Genomic DNA, 22,465 nt, shown 5'->3' with positions numbered 1-22,465 from the left:
TCATGTCACGAGGGCCCAAATCGAATATATATATTATTGTTGTACCTGTGTGCAAATTAAAATCGGCAAAATCAAGAGTCATCCCATCCTTTGCAGACCCACTTTCCAAAGGAGATGTGTCCTTTTTTTTGGTCAATCCAAAGGAGATGTGTCTTTGACTTGTAGTTTGATATTCCCTCTCGGGATGTATTTGGCTTTGTGGCCTGCTTCCTCTAGTACTCGAGAAAAAAAAAAGAGTGCAGTGATGATGAAACTAAAATTAGTTACTCTAATGAATTATTGGTTTTATATTCCTATTTTCCACTCCCTTTTGATTCAGTCTTGACTTTGCAGTGGATTCGTATAATTTATACTTTATAGAACCTTGTTAATGGGCTTTATAAGTATATTTTAATGGGCCATCACTTAATAAGTGAAGCTAAGAAAGAAATGTGCTGGTTTTGGATCCTGTATGAACATTACCCAACAAAAATTTACAGCTAGTTGTTGCAATAAAGAAGAGGTTAGACGAGAAACGAAAGTATCGAAGGTTTCTTCATATAATCGTTAACTTCCCAGAAAATAAATAGAAATTTTGAAAATTAAAAACACCTAAAAACTCTCGTATAAACAATCTTGAATCTTGAACTCGTTTACGGGTTAGAGGTCGTTTAAGGTTTAGAGGAAATGTTTATTAGTATCAAAAGAAAGTAATGAAGTAAATGAGTTAGTCTTTTTCTAAAGCCATCGTGCTGTTGTGTGAGCTAAGTAGATTAAAATATTTACTAAACACTAGAAGACAAATTATATATTACATAAACAAGCGTGTACATATATGCATTTGGCAACTTGATATTTATATCTATATCCCCGTCAAACAAATATCTTCCAAATCACAATTCCGACTTATTTTATACTCGTGATTAGTTTCATACTTTCATGTTCATTATCCGTATTATGGTCCTTGAACAACTGCTCTGGTTTTTTATATTAATTCTTCCTAATGTTTTAATAATCTCAGTGCGGATAAATTAGGTCCAACTCCAAGTCAAACAACCCAGCTAAAACTAAAAGTAATCACGGACTTTTAATATCATGTGATAAAATTTCTGCGGTTATACAAACGATATAGCTTTGAAGTGAAATTAAAAGAAATAAAGTGGTCAATACAAATCAGTCTTGTACATAAATATTATATTCCGCATGTTAAGATACATAATTGATGTAAAAACATACATAATTTTACCATTGATTAGTGAAATTAACATTTTGACACAAAATTATCTGCCTTTAACATCTCAAAACAAATCATCTACCAAATAAATAACTAAAGAGTTCAATTAACACTCCTATCTTTTATTGACAGGGCAGGGCAGGGCGGCTGAGTTAGTTATCGACAAATTTGACTTTAAGCTCTTTATTACAACTCTTTTATTATATATCGATGGTGTTCACATCACTGTACGTATGCGTTTAATTAGTCAAATCTGTAACACCAACCCAAAAAAAAAAAAAAATCTCTCCTTTTGCATCACTGCTCTCTTCGCTTCCCCTCTTTGATTCCATTTCAACGCTCACGCTAGAGTCAGTCATCATCAAGGTAATAAATCCTCTGTTTTCGAGCTTCTCTTGATTCAATAACTGAATTCCGACAAAAGGTCTTGACTTTTCCCGGTTTGGAACCACTCTGACCTCTGTTTATGATCTTACAGTGTCTTTGGTCTTCCAGAGAAGAAGAAAAAATATCGATCAAGGGGCTTTTGATGGTTCTTGTGATGTGGGTTTTGCGCTGAGCAGTTAAAGTTTGTGTCTTTGCGTGTGCATCTTGGTGTTGATGGTTTGTGTATGTCTATGTGTGTAATAGACTCTTGGTTTAGAGCTTACGATGGGTTGCGTAAGTTCTAAACAAAGGCCTTTTCGTAGAAAGTCCACACTAGCATCGGAGAAACGTTCCTCGCGTTTTGATTCGTCGAGGAGGGTAGATGAGTGGATCCAACCTCAAGTTGTGTTTGATAGATCGAGTAGCAAGAGAGACGCCAAAGATAGTAAGTTGATTGAATCCGAAATGTTGAGCTCCAATAGGTTTTGCGATCATCAGGTTGAGAAGATACTCGAGAATCCTCAGTTAGCTGTTCATGACCAAGAACTGAGAAAGGTACCATGTCCTGTTGTGAAACCAGGCATAGAACCGAAGCTAGATAGATGGAATAGCATTGACTCCAAAGTTCGATTGATTGAATTTGAAAAGTTGAGTTCCAAAAGGTTGTCTGATCATCATCAGATTGACAAGGAACCAGAAGCTCAAGCCGTTGTTCCTCAGGAGTTAAGGAAGAACCTGAGTGTTGCTGCTGCTCCGAAGGACACAGAGCTGAAGCAAGTAGTGTCAGCAGGATGGCCTACGTGGCTAGTCTCAGTTGCTGGTGAGGCGTTAGTTGATTGGGCTCCACGTCGAGCAAGTACCTTTGAGAAACTTGAGAAAGTAAGTTTCTTATGCAACTTTCAGTTTTGTTTTGTTTTTTGTTTTGTTTTTTGTTTTGTTTTGTGTTGTGTTGTAGAACTTACTTTTTGTTGTTGTGGATGCAGATTGGTCAAGGAACGTATAGCAGCGTCTACAGAGCACGTGACCTCACTCACGACAAGATCGTCGCGCTAAAAAAAGTCCGGTTCGATCTCAACGACATAGAAAGCGTCAAGTTCATGGCCAGAGAGATCATAGTAATGCGGCGTCTAGACCATCCCAACGTCCTCAAACTAGAAGGACTCATCACCGCCCCCGTCTCATCGTCCCTCTACTTAGTCTTTGACTACATGGACCACGATCTCGTGGGACTCTCCTCACTCCCCGGTGTCAAGTTCACAGAGCCTCAGGTACTAACTAGTGCACGTAGATGCTTTGCTATCTTATTTTACTAAGTGTAGATTTCTTTTATGTCTATGTTGTGTTTAGGTTAAGTGTTACATGCGACAGCTTCTAAGTGGGCTTGAACATTGTCACAGCCGCGGCGTGCTTCATCGAGATATAAAGGGTTCGAATCTTCTGATCGATGGTAATGGAGTTCTGAAGATAGCTGATTTTGGTTTAGCGACGTTCTTCGACCCCAAGGCGAGAACTGTTGCTTTGACTAGCCATGTTGTCACTCTTTGGTACCGACCACCAGAGCTTTTGCTTGGAGCTTCTCATTACGGTGTTGGGGTTGATCTTTGGAGCACTGGTTGCATCTTAGGTGAATTGTACGCTGGTAAACCGATCCTACCTGGAAAAACCGAGGTAAATTAAATGCACATTCTTATAATCTCAAAAAGCCTGATCTGAGGTTCTGGGGGGCTATAAATTTTTTTTTTTTAAAGTTCATAATTTGAGGTCTTAAATATATATAACATTTAAACATTTTTGGGATCAATACCAATGTTTCATTGGCTGTTCCAGATCCGGTTAGGCCTGCGGGTTGGTTTTCGGTTAGTTCGGTCAGGTAGTTTGGAATTCGGTTTGTTCGGGTCGGTCAAAATCTCACCAAAGTGAATCAAAAAAGTTCGGTTCGATTTTCGGTTAGTTTGGTTTCAAAAATTTTACCGAAGTTTTCGGTTTTACGGTTAGCTTGGTTAAATTGAAGAAAATACCGGTTTGTTTGGTTATTTTGGTTAGTTCGGTTTGGTCATTTTGGTTAGTTTGCTTTCAGATTTTGGTTAAAAGTTTTCAGATCCGGTCCTGCTTATAATCTGCTTGCATGTTGTTAAAAAGTTAACTCAAGTTTAGTAGTGATTGATCTTTTCTAGGTAGAACAGTTGCATAAGATCTTCAAGCTATGTGGTTCACCAACAGAAAGTTACTGGAGGAAACATAACTTACCGTCTTCAGCTGGATTCAGAACTGCTATTCCTTACAGAAGAAAGTTATCAGAGATGTACAAGGACTTTCCGGAGAGTGTTCTTTTGCTTTTAGAGACGTTACTCTCCATAGATCCTGATCACCGGAGCTCTGCAAGTAGTGCCCTTCAGAGTGAGGTAACTTGTTCTTGGTTTCATGTGATTATGTGATCATGGAAGTATACTTATTCACAACACTCTTTTTGTTTGTTTTGGTCAGTACTTTAAAACCAAGCCGTTGGCTTGTGATCCATCTTGTCTACCAAAGTATCCACCTAGTAAAGAGATTGATGCTAAATTGCGTGATGAAGAGAAAAGGCAACGACCTGAGAAACAAGAAAGGCAAGACTCTCAGGGGAGAAGATCACACGAGAGAAAAGCTATCCCACCGATCAGAGCAAATCACTCTCTATCAATGTCAATGGATGTAAGTAACTCTATTATGGTCTTTAACTTTCAAGGTCACAAAGCAAATCACTCTTTCTGGGTGTGGCAAATGCAGAAACCATATCTAGATTTGAAGAGCAGAAACGAGAGTTTCAAGTCGTTTAAGGAAGAGAGGACTTCTCATGTCCCAGTTCCTGAATATCCAAATATGCAAACAAGAAACAATCAAAGCGGTGAGAGAGTTTCATACTCAGGTCCATTGATGAGCAACCGGAACGTGGCTAAGTCAACAATGTATGTGAAGGAGAATGCACCTCCTCCTAGATACCCTCCATCTAGAGTAAACCCGAGGGTTTTGTCAGGTTCAGTCTCCTCCAAGGCGTTATTAGATCAGCCAGTAATGAATCAAAGAAGAAGAGATAGAAGAGCATACACTAGAGCGGACACTATGGATAGTAGACATATGACAATACCAATCGACCCATCTTGGGTTAGTTGATATTCTCTGTTTTGATTCTCTCCTTTTGCAGCAATTTTTATCAACTTATATTGTTTCTATGTGCACAGTATAATCCAAGTGATAGCAAGATTTACACGTCCGGACCGTTGTTGGAACAGCCAAGCAGAGTGGATCAGATGCTTGAGGAACATGACAGGCAGCTTCAGGAGTTTAGTAGACAAGAACAGAAGGCTCGGGAAGACAAAACTGATAAGTGTGAACAATCATGAAGACTGGACTGTCTTTTAAGTTTCGAAACTAGAGTGAACGAGCTTGTTCCAACGGAGAAGCCAGCACCAGCTGAGTAAAAGATCAGCCGTATTATCTGGTTGTTCATTTATTTGGCGTAAGCCGCTATTGTTTAATTAAATGGTTGTATTTACGATGTGTCATTATAGAGCTTGACTTTTGTACATACATTATGATGAAAAGATTGGACTATGGTTATTGTTGTAATAGATTGAATCATAATCTCATCGCTGGTAGAGATAATTTCACTATTCTCTTAATTCATATTCAATTCTTCCCAACTGAAGAATTGTCTTAATTCATAATCTCATCGATGGTTACTAGATTTGTCTTAAAATTCAGATTAAAATATCCAACTGGATCCTCCTGGGCAATTAAGGCTAATCATGTCAAGAACTCAAGTCATTTGACATCAATAGTCTAACAAAAACAATCAAGGGATTGACAGAGATGAAAACAAATGAAAAAAAGAATACAAAACTGAAGATCAGAATATTAGAAGTCATTCTCATACACATTAATGTGTCAGAAGGTGTCCTAAGATTTAAACTGATTTATCATCACTTCTCCAGTATTACAATCTTCAAAAATATATCAAAACCGAGTTGAGCTGAATCAAAAACATCGAGCCCATTTAATGAGAAGAAAGTTTTCAACAAAACCGTGAAAGGAACTTAGAAGAAGTAAGAATCAGAAAGAACGTAGCGAGTTGGAATTTTTATCGATCATCAAAAGATTATCACAGATCTACAACTTTCATCACTTTCTTTAAAAAAAAAACACTTTGAAAACCACAATTATTCACATATACAGAATCGAAAAACCATTAGAGGGAACAGAAAATTTCATTGGTAATGAATAGAAACTGGCGTCTTATCTCAGTGTATGATTCTCATAGGGAGATCGAAGTATATAAAGGAACGGACATGAAGCCCTAAACCTAAAAGTTATGTTCGGACAAAAGTACAATTTGGGCTTTGCTTTGATTGGAGATGAACAAGAAACACTTAAAAGCATGTTCGTACAAAAGTATTATTTGGGCTTTAGTTAGACCAAGCCCAGTCTCAAAACGCCCTCATTGAACCACACCAAGGCAAATCATGTCAAAAGTACAATTTGGGCTTTAGTTAGAATCAGCCCAGTCTTAAACGGCACCGTTCCCATTTATATCGTGATAAATTTGCCTTTTGGCCTCATATTTTCTAATAACTAGAATAACAGCAGTTAAGTTTCTAAAATATCTCAAAATCACTACTTTTTTTCAAATTTCTCTCTCGCACTGCGATTGATTACACACTTTCAAACAGACCTTGTAAGACATAGTCAAAAGTATCAAACTTCCTGATATTAAGATGCACACATGTATGTGTTCTTAGTTCTTACATATCAGAAGGCAAAACCAAACAAAATTGTACATAGACCTCACTCCTTGCTTGCTACCTTCTCTGTGCCTTGAATCTTGAAACCGGTTTTGATGGCTGAGACCCTGAAGGCTGCTTACATAATAAATAAATAAATAAACCAACAAAAACATGCAATAAGAATCATATTTTCAGCATTGTGTGTGTCGTATCGTATGGTAGAAACATACCTGCATTTTGCCGTGGGTGTTGGTTTCTAGATTATGGGTGTGCTCTACGATTGATCCAGTAAAAGCCTACACGGTTGGGAGCAGATATTTAACAAGCTTATCAGATCTGCCATAGTAACTATACTACTAGCAAACATTTGAGCGAGAGAGAGATACGTAACCTTGTTAGTATCAAACTTGGGCTCCTGTTTCTGTATAGGTGACTGCACCAAAAAAAGTTGACATGACCATGTGTGAGATTCTTGTTTCTGTATTTGGGTTTTAAGTATAGCTTAGAGTATGAGATAGATATACCTCAATCTTTTGTGGACCTACAACACTGGAACTTGCTTTTCCTCTGGAGGTTGCTTGAAAGTCTCTCCATGTTTCAGCGTTTTGCTGGGGAATTCCACCACGTGATTTATCCTCTGTTCATAAAAGAAGATAAGATGTTGGTTAGAGAATTGAAGATTATTCAATCTTGATTCGACAATGAAGTCAAACTTTTCTTATATCTGAACTGCTTTTGGATCATAGAGCTATAACCTTTTTGGAGATATTGTGGCTTCTCAAGAACAGATTCCTCATATCCAATCCCATTATCGCCTGTTTTATCTCCAAGACCCTTCACAACATCGAGGTCCCTCTCCTCCACATCATGTTCTTCGCTTCTATCATCCCCATCCTCACCGTCCTCCTGTTCTTCTTCCATTTCAAGTTCATTCAACCTCGACATGATCCGAGCAAACTCATCGTCTTTATCTTCACCTTCTCCCGCCTCTCCTCCAGAAACACCAGAAGCCTCTTTCTCAACACCTCGCTGACACACAGTTCCAGAATCTTCTTCTTCATACTCTTCTCTAATCTCAAGAACTCCTTCCTATTAAAGAAACACCACTTAAGATGCATATCAAAAAATTAAAAAGGATAAAAGCACCAACAGAAGAAACATACCGCTGCTTCTGAAGCAGTATTAGCGAAGAACGAAGCCTCCGTTTGAAAATCATCAATCTCAGCTTTAAGTGAATGAATCTGTGACTGCAAAGTCTTGTCTCTTCTCCTCAAAACATCAACGGTCTGCTTCGATGTTCTGTCCGTATAATAATTCTCTCCCAAAAACACCTAATTATCAAACAATCACACACACACACACACACACACACACAAACAAAGCATTTGCTTAAGTTCAAACCAATTTTTTTTTTAAAAAATTAAACTAATTTTAACTCCACACTAAGCTTCTAGAAGCTTCTAGAAACTTACCAAACACTCGTTGGTGTGAACCAACCGACCTGGAAAAAACGCAATTTTACCGAAGGGAACCTGTGTGTGTACAAAAGATTCAATCAAAAGGAGTACGAAACTAGAATATAAAGGATTGAAAAAAACTCGCCATGATGTTGTGATGAAGCTTCTCGGGGAGCTTCTTGACGAGACTGATGAGATTGTCGTTCTCATCGACGAACCGTTGGAGACGATTCATCTCTTCCCGCTTCTCTCTGATTCTCTCCTCCACGTAGCTCGCTGCTTTCCGAGCCTCCTCCTCTGAGAACAGCGACGCTAGAGGCGTAACTGTTCCCTTCGTCTGCGGCGGCTCCATTCCGGTAAGGGTTCGAGAAACAAACCGATTGGAGAAGAGAGAACAAAAAAAAAAACGAGAGGGAAGTGTCTCTACTGCACAAAAAAGGCTTTATATCTAATACTGAACTTCTTGGGCTGATATGTTACGGTACGGCCCAATATATTTTTTCTACTGTTATGGCCCAATATATTTTCTCAAGTTAAATATTCAATTGGGTATAAAAATGAAAGATTTTTTTTTTTTTCTGAAAGAAGGGTCATGTGCTATAAGTTTCTATCACCGTTTTGATTGTTAGGCCTACCCTACTGACAAATGTTAAAGTTGCATTATTTTAAATAATTTTCTACTAATCTTGATTATTTATTGGATTATTATTATGTGTAATATAGTTCACACACACATGCCTCACATGTAATGCAAAGGCCCTGTTTGTTTCTTCATTTAGATGAATCCATTCAGCTGATCCATTTATGTGCTCCATCTAAATGATCCATTCAAATTTTTGGTCATGTTTGTTTCTCCATTTAGATGAGTCATTTGAATGAACCATTTAAATGAATTTTATGTTTGTTTCTCCATTTATATGAATCATTCAAATGAGTTTAATAACCAAATTACATATATACCCATGTTTTGATTTAATCATATATTTGATATCAATTTTAACTACATAAAATTTTATTATTCATTCTAAAATATATTTACACTGAAATTATTTTAAAATTAGCATTTTGACATTTATAAATTTTTATTTCATATAAATTTCATATAACTTTATTTATAAAATAGACTCAAATTTTAATAATTTTTTAATAAACTTTCAAACAACTCTAAGTAGATATTCAAATTTTAATAAACTTTCAAACAGTTCAAAGTAGATATTCAAATAAAGTAGATATTCAAATGCCAACAATAATGTTTATAAAACTGAAATTTAAAAAATGTCTAGTATGGAAGTCTAGTTCCTCTTGCCATCTCCATAGTAATACAGTGACGCACACTCTCCATCAGTCTATCACCCTGCGGAATGTATCCAACATGCTCTTCTTGATCATCACCATGCTGTTCATATGATTCCACTCCTTCCCAATAAGAAAAATCAGTATCTCCATGTTGTGAATCTCGAATAAAGTTGTGGAGGGCCATGGTTGCTGTCACAATCTTTATCCATTTCTTCAACTCATACTTGGGATGTTTTCTGTCTAAAACTCTCCACTTGGCTTTCCAAACACCAAAAGTCCTCTCAATCATTGATCTTAAACCGGAGTGCTTGCGGTTGAACAATTCCCTAGTGTTTGATGGTGGACCTCCTCTGTTGAACTGATCTATATGGTATCTAGTCTTGCGATGAGGACCTAAGTAACCAGTTCTGGTTGGGTAACCTGAGTCGACCAAGTAGTATTTTCCAGCTGGTGGGTGAGGAAAAGAAGCTTCTTCAGTAGCACAGTATGTTAGCACCTTCGTATCATGTGCTCTCCCGGGAACTCCAACATAAGCGTAGATGAACCTCATGTCAAAATTACAAATAGCCAGCACATTCATGGTTGGTTCACCTTTTCTACCTCTAAATGGCTCACTATTCCCAGATGGTGGACGGACAGCAATATGAGTTCCATCTAAAGCACCTATGCAGTTCTTAAAGTAAGGCCAATACTGTGGTTTACCTTCTAGAAAAGGACTAGCAGTTGCAAACTCATTCCTAGTCGGTTTCACAATGTCTGATGCAAGCTTCAAGAGAGAACTTAATACCTGTAACAGAACATAATACCAACGTTAAAATGCAATTCTAGAACAAGGCGCCTACAACAACAAACACCATATTAATAAGAACAATGCCACTCTTTATCAAACTTCTAACTTAATACCTGTTCTAACTTCTTTTTCACAGTGTCAGTTGAATGCTGATAATGCTCTGATATAGCCCGTACAGTTGCATCTTGTCCGACCGTCTCTAAGAACATTGCAACACTCTCCTCAACGTAAACATTGTGAGTCTCCTTTAACCCATACTTTTCTGATAGCACCTTACACAAACTCTTAAATGTTTCCTGGTTCATGCGTAGAATCTCATAGCATTGTACCTCAGACCCGTTCATAAAACGTTGCACACGTCGCCAACCTTCACCTCGGTTTGTCCTGACTAATTGCCTATCAGCATCAGCTTCTGTTGCTCCACCCATCTCCTCCAAAAGAGCACACATGTACTGATTCTCATCAAATAACAAATCCAACTCATCATCCTCAATTAAAAGTCTTAATATGCTCTGCAAATACACAAAGAATTTAGTAACAGGTTTATACACAGATATTAGATATTAGAATTTAGTAACAGATATTAGCTTACGTTACTGTCCATCTCGACTTCCTCTACTTCACCAAACTGTATCCTCTACTTCACCAAACCTGAAATATCAAAACCAAATGGTTCACCAAAGATCAAAACCATTGCACTCCAAACAAAAGCTCATACAAAACACAAACAGAACAGTAGAGTTTTGAACATAACAAACACAAACCAAAAGCTGATTCTCATAACAAACACAAACCAAAAGAACAGTAGAGTTTTGAACATAACAAACACAAACCAAAAGAACACTAGAGTTCATACAAAACACAAACAGAAACACAAGCATAACATAGTCTTCAAGCATCTCTACTTTCACCAGTAGCATACTCCAAGTAGAGAACCTTGTCCTCATCATCTTTATAGAACAAGAAGGTCTGGCGATTGGTAGGGTCCTGCTTGAGATGATCGATGGCTGCCTTGTACAAAGGAGACCAGTGCCTGATAGCAGACAGCGAGTGTAAGGCTTCCATAGCTGTAAGCTGGTTGCAACTGAACTCAGGGTGGTTCCCTATCATCTTGTTCTTGTCAGAAAGACAATCTACTACAGCCTGTCCTACTTGAGCAGCCCTTGATCTCTTCTTGTTAGCTTTTGTTCTACTGGATGAAGGGCCAGCAGTTCTTGATTCAGCTGGAGCACTGATATCTTGAGTAGGAGGAACTTGATCCACATCAGTGTCTTCAGCATCACCATCATTATTGTCGCCTTGCTTATCCAAAGAGTCTTCGCCTTGCTGAGCAGTCCATCCTTCAGCTCCACTTACATGAACCGCTCCAAACACATTCTCCAACAAGTCAACATTTGCTAGTGGATTCTCTTTAAGCTTTCTAGCTGATGGGAATTCCTAAAAACCACAACAACAGACAGACATCACATGAGGAGACAGCAACAACAGACAGACATCACTTAACATAAACAAGCAACCACAAACAATAAATAACAAGCAAAGATTGTACCTTAAAAAGTTGATCCCACCAGTCATCAGACATGTCTACGTACCCATTTGCATCATAGCCAAGTCCGGTCCTCTTGTTGATCAACCGTTTGAACCTTGCATACTGAGTTTTGCAAGTAGTGTGCTTGATCCCAAATTTTCTCCAAACGTGTCTTTCCCCATAAGCTTCATAAAACTTGTCAATAATGGACTGTCTCCCAACTTCATTAAGATTTCCTTTTCTTTCATTTCCTTTCAGCTTCTCCTCAACTCTCAGTTTGAGGTAGAACCGGGTTTGCTCATCAGTCCATGCCAGAGACTAACATTCAAATATTCAATACCAGAGACTAAACTAAACTAAGAGAACCATTCAAATATTCAATACCAGAGACTAAACTAAACTAAGAGAACCAATCAAATATTCAATACCAGAGACTAAACTAAACTAAGAGAAACCATTCAAATATTCAATACCAGAGACTAAACTAAACTAAGAGAACCATTCAAATATTCAATACCAGAGACTAAACTAAACTAAGAGAACCATTCAACAAGCATACAAATATTTAAAATATACTCACATCAGTACCGGGGACAGATGTCATTGCAATCCAAGTAAACTGCAAGAAACAACCTGCCATATAAAGAGTTTCCTCGTCAGTGTCAATGTTTCTTGAACACATAAACACACAAGAGATGCTGTGATTTAAAACCACACATAATATGAACTAAGAATTGAACTCAAGAGACCCATAAGGCACACAACATTCTAAGACACATACGTAAAGATATGTTTATCAAAAACCCATCAGTATTTCAACACATTCTCAAGCATAAACCCATGACAAATTCAAAAGGGAAATCAATACATAACATAAACAGAAGCAAACCCATAAACGAATTCAAACATATAAGCATAGATCTACGAAGAAGAAGATCAAACCGGTGAGAGAGATGACGAGACGACGAGAGAGACGGCGAGAGAGACGGCGAGAGAGACGGCGAGAGAGACGGCGAGAAAGAGACGGCGAGAGAGAGAGGACGAGAGAGAGAGAGACGGCGAGAGAGAGAGAGAGAGCGACGGTGAGGTGAGAGCTTCAAGCTCCTTTCATGGTGGCTAGAGAGAGAGGACGAGAGAGAGAGGACGAGAGAGAGAGAGACGGCGAGAGAGAGAGAGAGAGAGAGAGAGAGAGAGAGAGAGAGAGAGAGAGAGAGAGAGAGAGAGAGAGAGAGAGAGAGAGAGAGAGAGAGAGAGAGAGAGAGAGAGAGAGAGAGCTTCAAGCTCCTTTCATGGTGGCTAGAGAGAAATTGAGATTTGAGTTTGTCGCAGAGAGAAAGCTACGACGGAAAAAAAAATGAAATTAGGTTTGTAATATTTGAGTTTCCTTAAGGGCAAAATCGACATTTGGATATTTCGACTGAATCATCTCCATCTAACTGCTTCGTTTCGGTTCATTCAACTGAACCATCTCCATCCAACCTAATTTTCGAAAATCATTCAACTGATCCATTCGAATGAGTGATGTTTTTTGTGTCCAAACGAACAACGCGCTCAGCTTCAGCCAAATGATTCAGTTGAATGAAGAAACGAACATGGCCAAAGTGTGGAGAATGGTGATAATGCAAATGGGTTGGCAAGTAGGCTTAACACACGAACATGTATGTAATACACAAAAACAAGGCCGACGACATGTGCGAGGTTTTAATTCAACACTCCAAATTCAGTACATCTTTGGATCCACATCCCGTTATTACTTCATTACACTAAACACTTTCCAAAAACAAAAACAAAAACAAAAGTTTATATAATAAGCTTAAAAGGAATACATGCAACTCTCACAAAGTTTTAATGTTATAACTTATAGGCAAGCTTTAATAAATAGAAGTATTTTCGATAAAATTGTTAAATTAGAAAACCTAATTTTAAATTACAATAGACAAACTTAAAAATCTGTACTATAATATTGTTTGCTACTAAAAATGTATTTCCAATGCATTTGTCAACGAGTTAAATGGCTTATGAATGATAGATAATGAATAAAGGTTTAATTTTATAATATTGCAAGGAAATAAATACAAAATGATAAATTTAAGAGAAAGCAACACCAAATCTCTAATTACGATCTATTATTTAAAACGATGTCGTTTTGATTTGAACGACGTCGTTGATGAGATATATTCATCAATATATTAGCCGGTCAAATAATTATTACTATTTGACTACTTACGCGAGGTTAGTCAAAAGTAGATTCGGTCTTAAATACTAAATTTGGAAAAATATCTTAATTGTTTTCAGATTTGTATAGGTATAAAGATCACCATTGCTTGGATGAGAAAGCTCAATTCTCCCAAATAAGTATATGTGATTACAAGGAAAACAAAAATTAGGCTGAAGACTATGATATTAAAATTACTTATAAGAAAATAAATAAGAAACAGAGGAAAAGGTGAAGGAAAAAGTCTCTCCGTTTTCTTCGTCAGCCTTCCTTTCTCCTTTTCTGTGTCTCCTTTGGCACCGAACCAAAAACAAAGCAAAGGCAGAAGACAACAAACCACTACCATCACAACAATGCCTGCGTTGAACAACTTTTCCGCCGCCGAGAAAGAAGACGACCAACTTGGTCGTACCACACGAGCTGAGGAGAAAGAAGAAGATCCGGAAAACATGGATGTAATGGAAGAAGAAGGTAAAGGTTTCGTTTATAGTTGCATATTACTTGTGGATACGTATGTATGTGTATGTATAATGAATGTTAAAGTGATCGGCCTCTTTGATCAAATACAGGTTCCAAGGAGAGAAGTCCATCTTCTACATCAGAAGAGCAATCAGAATCAGAGTAACAACAATTATCTTCTCGGTTCTCTGTACCAAAATATTAAGCTCTCATTACCAGATTTGACTTTTATGATTGTTAGTGTCACTGTTCTGTTTTGATGGTTTTAAAGTAGAACCAGTGTTCTCTGATGCTATGTCCATAGTTTACACTCTAGAAACTGATCCGATGCATTGTATTGGTTCTTTATTTCTTGCATGTTATAGTTACTATTATGTTTTTACTCAAATATCACAAAATTTTATAGCTTAAGTAGCATTGTGCTTACGCTTGATCACTGGTAGGTGAGTATGACATTGTGTAGACTAATCTTAAAATGATTTTATCTTCCCTTTGACTTAAATTCCAGTGTCATGAGTCTCTTTTAGCTTAACATTAAGTATGAAACTGATCCGATGCATTGTATTGGTTCTTGCTTGCATGGTATTATTACTGTCGTGTTTTTACCAAATATCACAAAATATTATTGCTCAAATAGCATTGTGCTTACGTTTGATCACTAGTAGGAGAGTATGACATTGTGTAGATTGATCTTGAAATGATTTTATCTTCCATTTGACTTAAGCTTCATGTGTTATGAGTCTCTAGTAGTTGATCATCTCTGACTTTTGATGAATTATTTGCAGATTTATAGAAGGTATTGATCTAGAGGATATCCGTAAGTACGTGCAGTGTCCTATATGTTTAGGTACTTGCTCTTCTGCACATCTATATTTCAAAGTTAATCAGCTTTAACTTCTCTTTCCACCCCCCATTAGTGTCAGTGTTGACTACCTAATCACTCTGACATACCACAAGCTTGCTGTATATGGTTCTTACATTATCAACTTTATTCGCATGCTTCTGTTTTTCTCATTGTTGCAGGAATTATAAGGAAAACAAGGACTTTCATGGAATGTCTCCATCGGTTTTGTCAAGAGTGCATTGATAAGTCAATGAGATTTGGGTATGCCTTTCTATTTACATGTTTTAGCATTGCTATATAGGAAGCTTATTGTGAGTTTTATTAATTGGCAAAAATGAATTTTCAGGAACCATGAGTGTCCTGCTTGTAGAAAACATGTACCCAGCCGACGTTCATTAAGACCCGACCCCAAATTCGATGCTTTTATTGCAGCTATATTCGGAAATGTCGATAGTAATGAGGAGCAGGTGAATGAAGCATCTACACTTTTCTTTTTCTCTTTTTAAATCATTTTAGATTATAGAGAGAACGGTTTACTTATGAGAGATTGCTTTCTTTTTTGTTTCAGGATTTGGCTTTTGATGAAGATGAGTTGGCTCGTAATAAGCAGGTCAGAACCCGAGGGTTTGCCTCTTAAGACACTCACTTAAGTAACATTTAATGCTTCTATTACAATTTGTGCGTCTGTGGCTGCTGTTTTGTAGTTTCAAGCAACTATAGCTCAAGTATCGCAGAGACAATCTGAGGCCCTTGTGAAGTCTTCTGGTAAAGATGCAGGGGTCTTACCGAGATCACAGCCTAGTGGTAGTGGCTCCAGAAGAAGGAGGAGGAACAGCAGAAACATGGTGCATGATACATCACAAGCCGCCCATGATGATGATGGTGATAACAACAGAGTCAACGCTTCGTCTTCTGCTAAAATACTGCCGAGAAAAAGAAATAGGCGCTCTGCAACTCGTTCTACAGCTCACCCTTCTTCTTCTTCATGTCCAAGCAACAATGATAATAACTGCGCTAATAATGTCACAGAGGAGGCGCATCATAGAGACAGCAGAGGCATAGCACATGGGTTTGCATGGGGAAAAGGCGGCAGAAGGAGTAACGCAAGGCAAGCGAATAATAACCAAGGAGCTAGTAGTAGTAAGAGTGTTAGGAATGCTCGCTTGAACAGACTTGTGGATTATCTCAGTACCTTAGAGAGTAACAGTGTCTAGGTAACAAAAGAAATTGCATTTTCTTGACCTGTGTCTAAAGATTGCAGATGATAATATTAATGTTTTGGTTTTGTAAAAACTTAAATCTGCACTGCAGTTGGATTTGGCTGAGAAATATTTGGTTGTTTATGCTGGTTGGTGTCAAACATGAAACAGGTTTTATATCATTAGGATAATCATTTCAAGTTTACATTTGAATAAGAACACATAAGAGAATGTTAAACATGAAACAAGTTTTCTATCATTACATTTGAATAAGGGCACATAAGAGAATGTACTACTACTAATATATTAGCAAGTCCTAAGGGGGATGTAGGTTCAAGCATTCATGAACATTTCAGCTGCTTCCAGGAAAAGTCTCCTCATTCCGCAAACTATCTCATCTGACCAGCTGAAGCACTGGTAGCTGCAGACACAGTTGGTGGAGGAGCCATCATAGTTCTTCTCTCGGTTCTTTTGATCACTCTAAGGTTTGGGGATTTTGGTTTCGTGATCTCCTTGTTGGACCTGTGTTTGACATAACGTTTTAATCAAAACAAGAGAAGATTGGTTTTGTTTTGTTTTTTTCTTTCTATTGAGTGGGAAACTTACTTCTGAGGTAAGAAGGGTTTGTTGAAGTTAGGCACAGGTCTAGCATGAGGAACCATCGTCTTTCTCATTTGCTTTAGAAACCTCTCTTCCTCCACCTGATAACGTTTTTATTACATTTTGAGAAAAGTTTGTGAGATATATTTACAAGCTAAGTGTGTGTGGTTTGCATACCATTTTTGCAGCTTCACTCTCTTCACGGTATCTCTTGTATTGATTCTCCTTCTCTTTGATCTGTTTTTTCCAGAAATAATGATAATTTATCAGTTCAGAACTTGTGTAAGCAAGCATTCCTTTAGTTGTTGAAATGACAGGAAAACCTTACCTTCTGATCAAAATCTGCTCTCTCAACAGCTCGATGCTCTACATGGAGGTTGAACTCCTGAATCTCTGTGAGAGGCTTTCGTACTTTCTCTGGAACAGGGATTGGGTCCCTGTGTTGTTCATAACAAGCTATAGAGTTAGATTTTCGATAAGATTTCTGGATATATGAAAAAAGCAAAAGGTGCAGGTCACTTACTCTTTTATAACTGGTTGTGCTTTGAAGAGTCTCTTCTGAGCTTCTTCTCTCTCCATTCTCATCCTCTCTTCCCTTTCTCTTCGCATTTCTTCTTCGTGCCTCAATAGACTCTCTAACTGGAACGGTTCTGGCTTTGTGCATTGCTTGGGTTCTGGTTTTGGTGGTACCTGAGAGAGTTGGAACACGTAAGATTTTCAACACCATCATCTCTTTCCCAACTCCAAAAAAAACGAAGCAAGGAAGGTATTGCATACCACGGGATAGTCGGTTGTGTAAGGATATGGGTTTGCTTTTGGAACTCTGGCCCTTTCATCTCCTATCAGCTTCTGAGTGATCTCCATTACAAACTTTTTCTCCTTTTCAGCGCCTCGTTCCTGGATGTCGCAAAGTAATAAAACAAACGGTCAGTAAAGTTTGGTGGCCAAGTCATGTCACTTTTGTTTGTTCGTAGTAGTACATACTTCTGTCCTTAGGTTGAAGGGGTTTGGAGCAGTGTTCCTTGGTAGAGGCTTTTCATGGCAAGAGTCAGAGGTCAATGAGAGCTGACAAGAAGTAGTTGTGTCAAACACGATTATATCCAGTCGAACATAAAACTTGCATAAAAAGCAGGCTCTATTAGTTGAAATATACTAAATACCTTGTCGAATATATCTACGACAGGACATGGCTGAGATATCCTCTCATCTGTCGCAAAGTGGAACTCTTGAGGTATGGTTATGTGCTTCTTCATGTTGCAAAAGATGCCCATCTCTCCTTTACTTTCAAATATCTGGACGGGTTCATGTGCTTACAAGTTAGATCGAGATATAAAAAGTAGATGTAAGTCTATATCACTTGTTTAGTTACCTTTTTGTTTAAAGGTTTTGCTTTGAATTTTGGTGCCTTCTCTAGTTCCTCTTGCTCAAGTTCCGCAGTTGTTTTTGCTTTAGTAGGACGAGCTCTTAACATTGTTTGGAGCACGGGGCTCTTTGGTGCAGTAAGGTGAGGCCTACAATCATTATGCTGGGTGCAAAGAAAACAGAGGCATATCAGATGGCATGAAACCAAGTACATAAAACATTTCTGTAGCCAAAGAATAAGTTCCATACCTGCTTAGACACTTCTGTTGAAGCAATTGAAGATGTCTCTGCATGTTGGCTAGCCCTCGCCATTGTTTCAAGATGGAATTCCTGCAAATAGTAAGATATGAGCCTCTTGTAGATCAATAACACATTCGTTTCTAAAATGATCATACTCTCTGAATGTCTGTCTCTACCTGAAATTCTGGCAGTTGTGGTGTGCTTCTCTGAGGCGCAGGCAAAGCTGGAGCTGCCAAAATCTGCATAAAAAAAAAAGAGAATGCATTGTTTTGTTTTAGATTTCTATTTATGAGGTAGATATATACCACTCTGAAACCAGATGCATTACCTTCTTGTTCACAGGTCGAGCTTTAAATTTGGGAATCTTTGCCAACATCTCTTCCTCAAGCTCTGCACTGCTCTTCACTCTTACAGGACGAGCTCGTTGGGATGTCACAAACTCGGGCTCCTTTGGTCTTGTCAGTGTCAACTTAGTTCGGTTCTGCACAAGGAAAGCAGCAGCGGCCTGGAAGTTAATTGAATATATTCCAAGAAAATAAAAAGGAATAAGTATCAAGAGATTACCTGTGGAAGAGAAGGGTTGGCATGAGGCAGTGACAAGTCTCGTGTGCTTGTTTGGAACTTTTTCATCAATTCAGCAGTTGACATGAAAGGTGCGACTTGCTCACGGACATAAACCTAAAAAGTGAACATAAGAGTTGAGAAGCAGGGCCTGTCAAAAAACTTATATAAGCATCCATGAAGCAGAATGTACCTTCCTGTTCTCCTTCGGAGTTTGCTTCGTGACCGAAGGGCATACGTTGAAACCGGTGTTAACGAGACCTTGTCTTGTCTTGTGGAGCAGAGTTGTTGGTTTTGGATTTAGAATCTAGGAAAAAACAATGATGATGAGGTAACAGTTTCAGTCATGGAGTGAGATATGTAGTTAAGCTTGATGTTACTGAAAATTTTGGCTCACCTGTCTTGATTTTCCATCATCTAGCTTTTGTTTTTTGATGGCTTGGTTATCCTGAATCAGACTGGTAGTGCCAGCTATGTTCTTGGGACTCGTTACCCTGCAATGAGCCATCATAACACATAACAAAACGATTACAAGAGGAACGTGAAACCAGATTCGGGTATGGAATGTTTATGAAGAGTGTACCTTTTCACACTTTTCTGATTAGTTCCTTTCAGTTGAGACGACGACTGTGACTGATTTTTGGGCCTAAGTGCAGATGGATTCCTCAAAAGACTAGCTATCTTTCTAGCAGATTGCTGCTTCTTAAGGTCCATTGACTTTCCTCCATGAGATGACTGCAGTGGTGGTTTGGGTGTGCAAGCTTCTGTCCTAGAAGGAGGAATGTTCTCCTTGTTTTCTATCTGCTTGGGCGTTTTGTCCTTGGAACGACTGTGCGTTGGCTTAATTGTGCTTGCTTCAGTAGTATTACCTTCTTCTTTCTTAGCCTCAGAGATAATATCAGTCTCCGGTTGTGAAGCAATAGTTGCAGCTACTGGTTCAGACGGTTCTTTATCCTGCAAACAAAATTGAATCTTAATTATTAGTTTCCTGCTTGCAATGGATATAAATCATTGTTGATTTGAGGCGAAACCTTTATTGGTTTATCTTCTTCTTCTTCCTCATTGAAGTTACACATTGTCTCTACCTTGAAACATCTCCTTCCTTTGATTCTAGGAACCGATGCTGCACACACACACACACACACACAAAACTTGAATTAAACTTTGAACATAAATTATCTTGATTCAACTTACAATCCCTAATTTCGATTCTCAATCAGAAACCCTAATCATAATTGAGACTCAAATCAGAACTCCAAACCCCAGATCTAACAACGATTCCGAAACCTAGGGATCTAGCGATCAAACGAAGATACTCACGAGAAGGAGCGCAGCTAAGAGCCGATGCAAACCAGAGCTCAGCTCGGCGAGCCTCGTCCTCCGTCTCTCCGTTAACGAAATCGAACCATCGCGGCGCCAAGAACTCGTAGGTCTGATCAACGATCGCCGTCGCAGCACTACCGATCGGTTCCTCCGTTGCTCCTTCCATGCCTATATCAGATCGAATCGCAGAACTAGGGGGAGAGAGAGAGTGCGAGAGAGATGTTCTTTCTTGGTTCCTTCTTTGCGGAGGGAATGTGAATAAAAAAGGAACGAGTACCGTCACAACGGTCAGATTTTGAATAAAGATTTTTTTCTTTTTCTGCATCGGCTCCTCTCTCTAACGGCTATATCCTTGAAACTGCGTCGTTTTGATGCTTATCTCCCTTGTTCAACGACGTCGTTTCGTCACCAATGAAATTTTGTTTTACTGATCAGTTTGTTCCTTGAATACGTCTTCTATTACAGCAATTAGTGTCTCTCTTCACTAAATGCGCAAACGTACTTCAAGGTCCCTATGAACCGATTGCAATAATAAACCTTCATCGGATGATTATTGAACATATTTTGCCGTCAAATTACAAGATTGTTTCTCTAATAAGCACCAAATTTAGAAGCTTTGGAATTTGTAGAACAATGACGCACGTAAGGACATAGACGATACCTCCAAATTAGAGTCACAATGATGCCAAAATGAATACCGGTCCAAAAACATTTCACTTACTCAAAAACCAGAAATTAATGCCTATATAATAACAAAAACAATGTTCTTTTTGCCGTTTATTATATTTATCGTTTACTGTTTAATAATGTAAATTACCGCTTCGTTTGTGCTGCCTTTTTATCGTGTTTCTCTATCCAATTCCAAAAGAAAATACATATTCGAACTTGATTTATTCTAAACTTTGGACGTAAAAGTCATCGAAAATCCCTTATATATTAATTGAGGAACATTTGAAAAAATGTAACCTCAATTTTGTATTAATTAAAAGAGGCCCCAATGCATAGGTGGCATTCAATTAGGTAGTCAATTACATTCAATTGAAAAATAAGTAGGTCCACATTCGATTTTTATATGTTGTTAGATACATAAGTTGGTCAAACTATATGATATAATGATATGATATGATATTTTCTTTCCTTAAATAAAACCTACGGAATTACCATAAATGACTAATATATATATATGACAATTAATGATTTTAATAATAAAGATTTGACAACAATTTATATCTCCTCCATCATTTTTGTTTAATTTTATATTATTAAAATAAATTAAACAATCAAATTTGCTATAAAAATAAAATTTAGATTTTTTCGTATATGTTATATTTTGAATTTTTAAAAACGACAATAAATGACTAAAACTATTAAAATTATTATGTTAAAAATTAATGATCAATGGTTTAACATTTTTATTATAAGAAGATACACATGATTTTAAGACCATATGAGTAAAAAATATCATTTAATAATAAAATAAATATATATATATAGATTAAACACTATATACCACAAGATTACATAAATATTTTAATATTAAAACTTTCAATGAATTTTCAAGAACATTTATAAATTATAAACTTATTAAAGATTTCAGATTGAAAATTTTGTTATCGATGATTTAAATATTTTGTTATAAAACGATATGAATCATCATAGAACCGTATGATTATAAATTCTTATTTAATAAATAACTATACAAAATATACTATTTTTAGAAAAATAGGTTGGTCCATCTTAACTTATATTACACTTTTTATAAAACTTACTATCGAATTGATAAATAACGTACCAAAAAATGTTTTGCACTTTCCTTAAATAAAAAGTACGAAATTACCTAATATGATTAACGTATATGTGAAAATTAATTATTATGAATAATAAATATTTGATAACAATTTTTGTATCTTAGTTCTTTTTTTAATTTTATATTATTAAAAGATATTAAAAATCACATTAAATATATAATAAAAACATTTATATTTTTTCTTATATGTTATATTTTGAATTTTTCAAAACGTCTATAAATTATTAGAAATTTGAAGATCCCCACTCTGAAAATTTTGTGATCAATAGATTATTTTTTTGTCATAATAAGTTACAAATGATCATAAAATTGTATTAATATGAACTTTTATTTAATATTATAAGAAGATACACCTGATTTTAAAACCATATGAGTAAAAAATATCATTTAATAATAACACACACATATATATATATAGATTATAATATATACCATAAGATTACAT

General features: G+C 37.1%; 6 protein-coding genes and 2 non-coding genes across 8 annotated transcripts; 2 read left to right on the top strand and 6 right to left on the bottom strand.

Moving 5' to 3' along the window:
* Positions 1–1,403: 1,403 nt before the first annotated feature.
* Positions 1,404–5,205, top strand: LOC106423103 (probable serine/threonine-protein kinase At1g54610). The gene is made up of 8 exons (XM_048743391.1): positions 1,404–1,579; positions 1,692–2,458; positions 2,563–2,847; positions 2,927–3,247; positions 3,754–3,981; positions 4,064–4,270; positions 4,346–4,720; positions 4,798–5,205. The coding sequence occupies exons 2-8, from the start codon at positions 1,865–1,867 to the stop codon at positions 4,957–4,959; spliced, it is 2,172 nt and encodes a 723-aa protein (XP_048599348.1). The 5' UTR covers positions 1,404–1,579; positions 1,692–1,864; the 3' UTR covers positions 4,960–5,205.
* A 253-nt stretch (positions 5,206–5,458) lies between these two features.
* Positions 5,459–5,550, bottom strand: LOC125579673. The gene has a single exon (XR_007317731.1). It is a non-coding gene; the product is annotated as a small nucleolar RNA snoR31/Z110/Z27 (small nucleolar RNA).
* Positions 5,551–5,661: 111 nt separating this feature from the next.
* On the bottom strand, positions 5,662–5,749 carry LOC125579674. The gene has a single exon (XR_007317732.1). It is a non-coding gene; the product is annotated as a small nucleolar RNA R32/R81/Z41 (small nucleolar RNA).
* Positions 5,750–6,194: 445 nt separating this feature from the next.
* On the bottom strand, positions 6,195–8,222 carry LOC106422931 (RNA polymerase II subunit 5-mediating protein homolog). The gene is made up of 8 exons (XM_013863718.3): positions 7,942–8,222; positions 7,812–7,871; positions 7,503–7,670; positions 7,095–7,428; positions 6,864–6,976; positions 6,731–6,772; positions 6,570–6,635; positions 6,195–6,471 (listed from the first exon to the last, which is right to left on the bottom strand). The coding sequence occupies exons 1-8, from the start codon at positions 8,146–8,148 to the stop codon at positions 6,415–6,417; spliced, it is 1,047 nt and encodes a 348-aa protein (XP_013719172.2). The 5' UTR covers positions 8,149–8,222; the 3' UTR covers positions 6,195–6,414.
* An 853-nt stretch (positions 8,223–9,075) lies between these two features.
* Positions 9,076–10,486, bottom strand: LOC106422969 (protein ALP1-like). Its single transcript, XM_013863756.3, has 3 exons — positions 10,475–10,486; positions 9,996–10,394; positions 9,076–9,879 (listed from the first exon to the last, which is right to left on the bottom strand). Exons 1-3 carry the CDS (start codon positions 10,484–10,486, stop codon positions 9,076–9,078), a joined length of 1,215 nt encoding a protein of 404 aa, XP_013719210.1.
* Positions 10,487–10,656: 170 nt separating this feature from the next.
* Positions 10,657–12,290, bottom strand: LOC106422970. The gene is made up of 3 exons (XM_013863757.3): positions 11,991–12,290; positions 11,432–11,728; positions 10,657–11,319 (listed from the first exon to the last, which is right to left on the bottom strand). Exons 1-3 carry the CDS (start codon positions 12,090–12,092, stop codon positions 10,774–10,776), a joined length of 945 nt encoding a protein of 314 aa, XP_013719211.2. The 5' UTR covers positions 12,093–12,290; the 3' UTR covers positions 10,657–10,773.
* Positions 12,291–13,748: 1,458 nt separating this feature from the next.
* LOC106422923 (putative E3 ubiquitin-protein ligase RING1b) lies at positions 13,749–16,252 on the top strand. Its single transcript, XM_013863707.3, has 7 exons — positions 13,749–14,096; positions 14,195–14,246; positions 14,870–14,931; positions 15,108–15,189; positions 15,275–15,395; positions 15,497–15,538; positions 15,633–16,252. Exons 1-7 carry the CDS (start codon positions 13,979–13,981, stop codon positions 16,140–16,142), a joined length of 987 nt encoding a protein of 328 aa, XP_013719161.2. The 5' UTR covers positions 13,749–13,978; the 3' UTR covers positions 16,143–16,252.
* A 34-nt stretch (positions 16,253–16,286) lies between these two features.
* LOC106422921 (protein TPX2) lies at positions 16,287–20,486 on the bottom strand. Its single transcript, XM_048743390.1, has 18 exons — positions 20,211–20,486; positions 19,922–20,013; positions 19,474–19,844; positions 19,288–19,384; positions 19,084–19,197; positions 18,894–19,007; positions 18,658–18,810; positions 18,506–18,568; positions 18,339–18,419; positions 18,097–18,252; positions 17,888–18,019; positions 17,712–17,792; positions 17,505–17,624; positions 17,251–17,417; positions 17,056–17,164; positions 16,905–16,964; positions 16,734–16,828; positions 16,287–16,649 (listed from the first exon to the last, which is right to left on the bottom strand). Exons 1-18 carry the CDS (start codon positions 20,377–20,379, stop codon positions 16,517–16,519), a joined length of 2,307 nt encoding a protein of 768 aa, XP_048599347.1. The 5' UTR covers positions 20,380–20,486; the 3' UTR covers positions 16,287–16,516.
* Between the last annotated feature and the right edge of the window lie 1,979 nt (positions 20,487–22,465).

This window comes from Brassica napus, chromosome A10 (assembly GCF_020379485.1).
Source record: "Brassica napus cultivar Da-Ae chromosome A10, Da-Ae, whole genome shotgun sequence".
NCBI lineage: Eukaryota > Viridiplantae > Streptophyta > Magnoliopsida > Brassicales > Brassicaceae > Brassica > Brassica napus.
The sequence above is the reverse complement of the archived record's forward strand: the minus strand, read 5'-3'. Positions and strand labels throughout refer to the sequence as shown.

Excerpts from the sequence above, each read along its gene's own strand:
- LOC106422969 (XM_013863756.3), bottom strand. Across the intron at positions 9,880-9,995 it reads TGAAAAAGAAGTTAGAACAG|GTATTAAGTTCTCTCTTGAA; the intron begins GTATTAAGTTAG and ends GTTCTGTTACAG.
- LOC106422931 (XM_013863718.3), bottom strand. The coding sequence starts at position 8,148 with ATGGAGCCGCCGCAGACGAAGGGAACAGTTACGCCTCTAGCGTCGCTG. Across the intron at positions 7,671-7,811 it reads TTCACACCAACGAGTGTTTG|GTGTTTTTGGGAGAGAATTA; the intron begins GTAAGTTTCTAG and ends TTTGATAATTAG. Across the intron at positions 7,429-7,502 it reads ATACTGCTTCAGAAGCAGCG|GAAGGAGTTCTTGAGATTAG; the intron begins GTATGTTTCTTC and ends TTTCTTTAATAG.
- LOC106422923 (XM_013863707.3), top strand. The coding sequence starts at position 13,979 with ATGCCTGCGTTGAACAACTTTTCCGCCGCCGAGAAAGAAGACGACCAA. Across the intron at positions 14,247-14,869 it reads GAAGAGCAATCAGAATCAGA|ATTTATAGAAGGTATTGATC; the intron begins GTAACAACAATT and ends AATTATTTGCAG. Across the intron at positions 15,190-15,274 it reads GATAAGTCAATGAGATTTGG|GAACCATGAGTGTCCTGCTT; the intron begins GTATGCCTTTCT and ends ATGAATTTTCAG.
- LOC106422921 (XM_048743390.1), bottom strand. The coding sequence starts at position 20,379 with ATGGAAGGAGCAACGGAGGAACCGATCGGTAGTGCTGCGACGGCGATC. Across the intron at positions 18,569-18,657 it reads CTCGACCTGTGAACAAGAAG|ATTTTGGCAGCTCCAGCTTT; the intron begins GTAATGCATCTG and ends TTTTTTATGCAG. Across the intron at positions 17,165-17,250 it reads GCACAACCAGTTATAAAAGA|GGACCCAATCCCTGTTCCAG; the intron begins GTAAGTGACCTG and ends TGAACAACACAG.
- LOC106423103 (XM_048743391.1), top strand. The coding sequence starts at position 1,865 with ATGGGTTGCGTAAGTTCTAAACAAAGGCCTTTTCGTAGAAAGTCCACA. Across the intron at positions 2,459-2,562 it reads CCTTTGAGAAACTTGAGAAA|ATTGGTCAAGGAACGTATAG; the intron begins GTAAGTTTCTTA and ends TTGTGGATGCAG. Across the intron at positions 4,271-4,345 it reads CTCTATCAATGTCAATGGAT|AAACCATATCTAGATTTGAA; the intron begins GTAAGTAACTCT and ends TGGCAAATGCAG.
- LOC106422970 (XM_013863757.3), bottom strand. The coding sequence starts at position 12,092 with ATGTGTTCAAGAAACATTGACACTGACGAGGAAACTCTTTATATGGCA. Across the intron at positions 11,729-11,990 it reads CATCTGTCCCCGGTACTGAT|TCTCTGGCATGGACTGATGA; the intron begins GTGAGTATATTT and ends TTTGAATGTTAG. Across the intron at positions 11,320-11,431 it reads GGTGGGATCAACTTTTTAAG|GAATTCCCATCAGCTAGAAA; the intron begins GTACAATCTTTG and ends TGTGGTTTTTAG.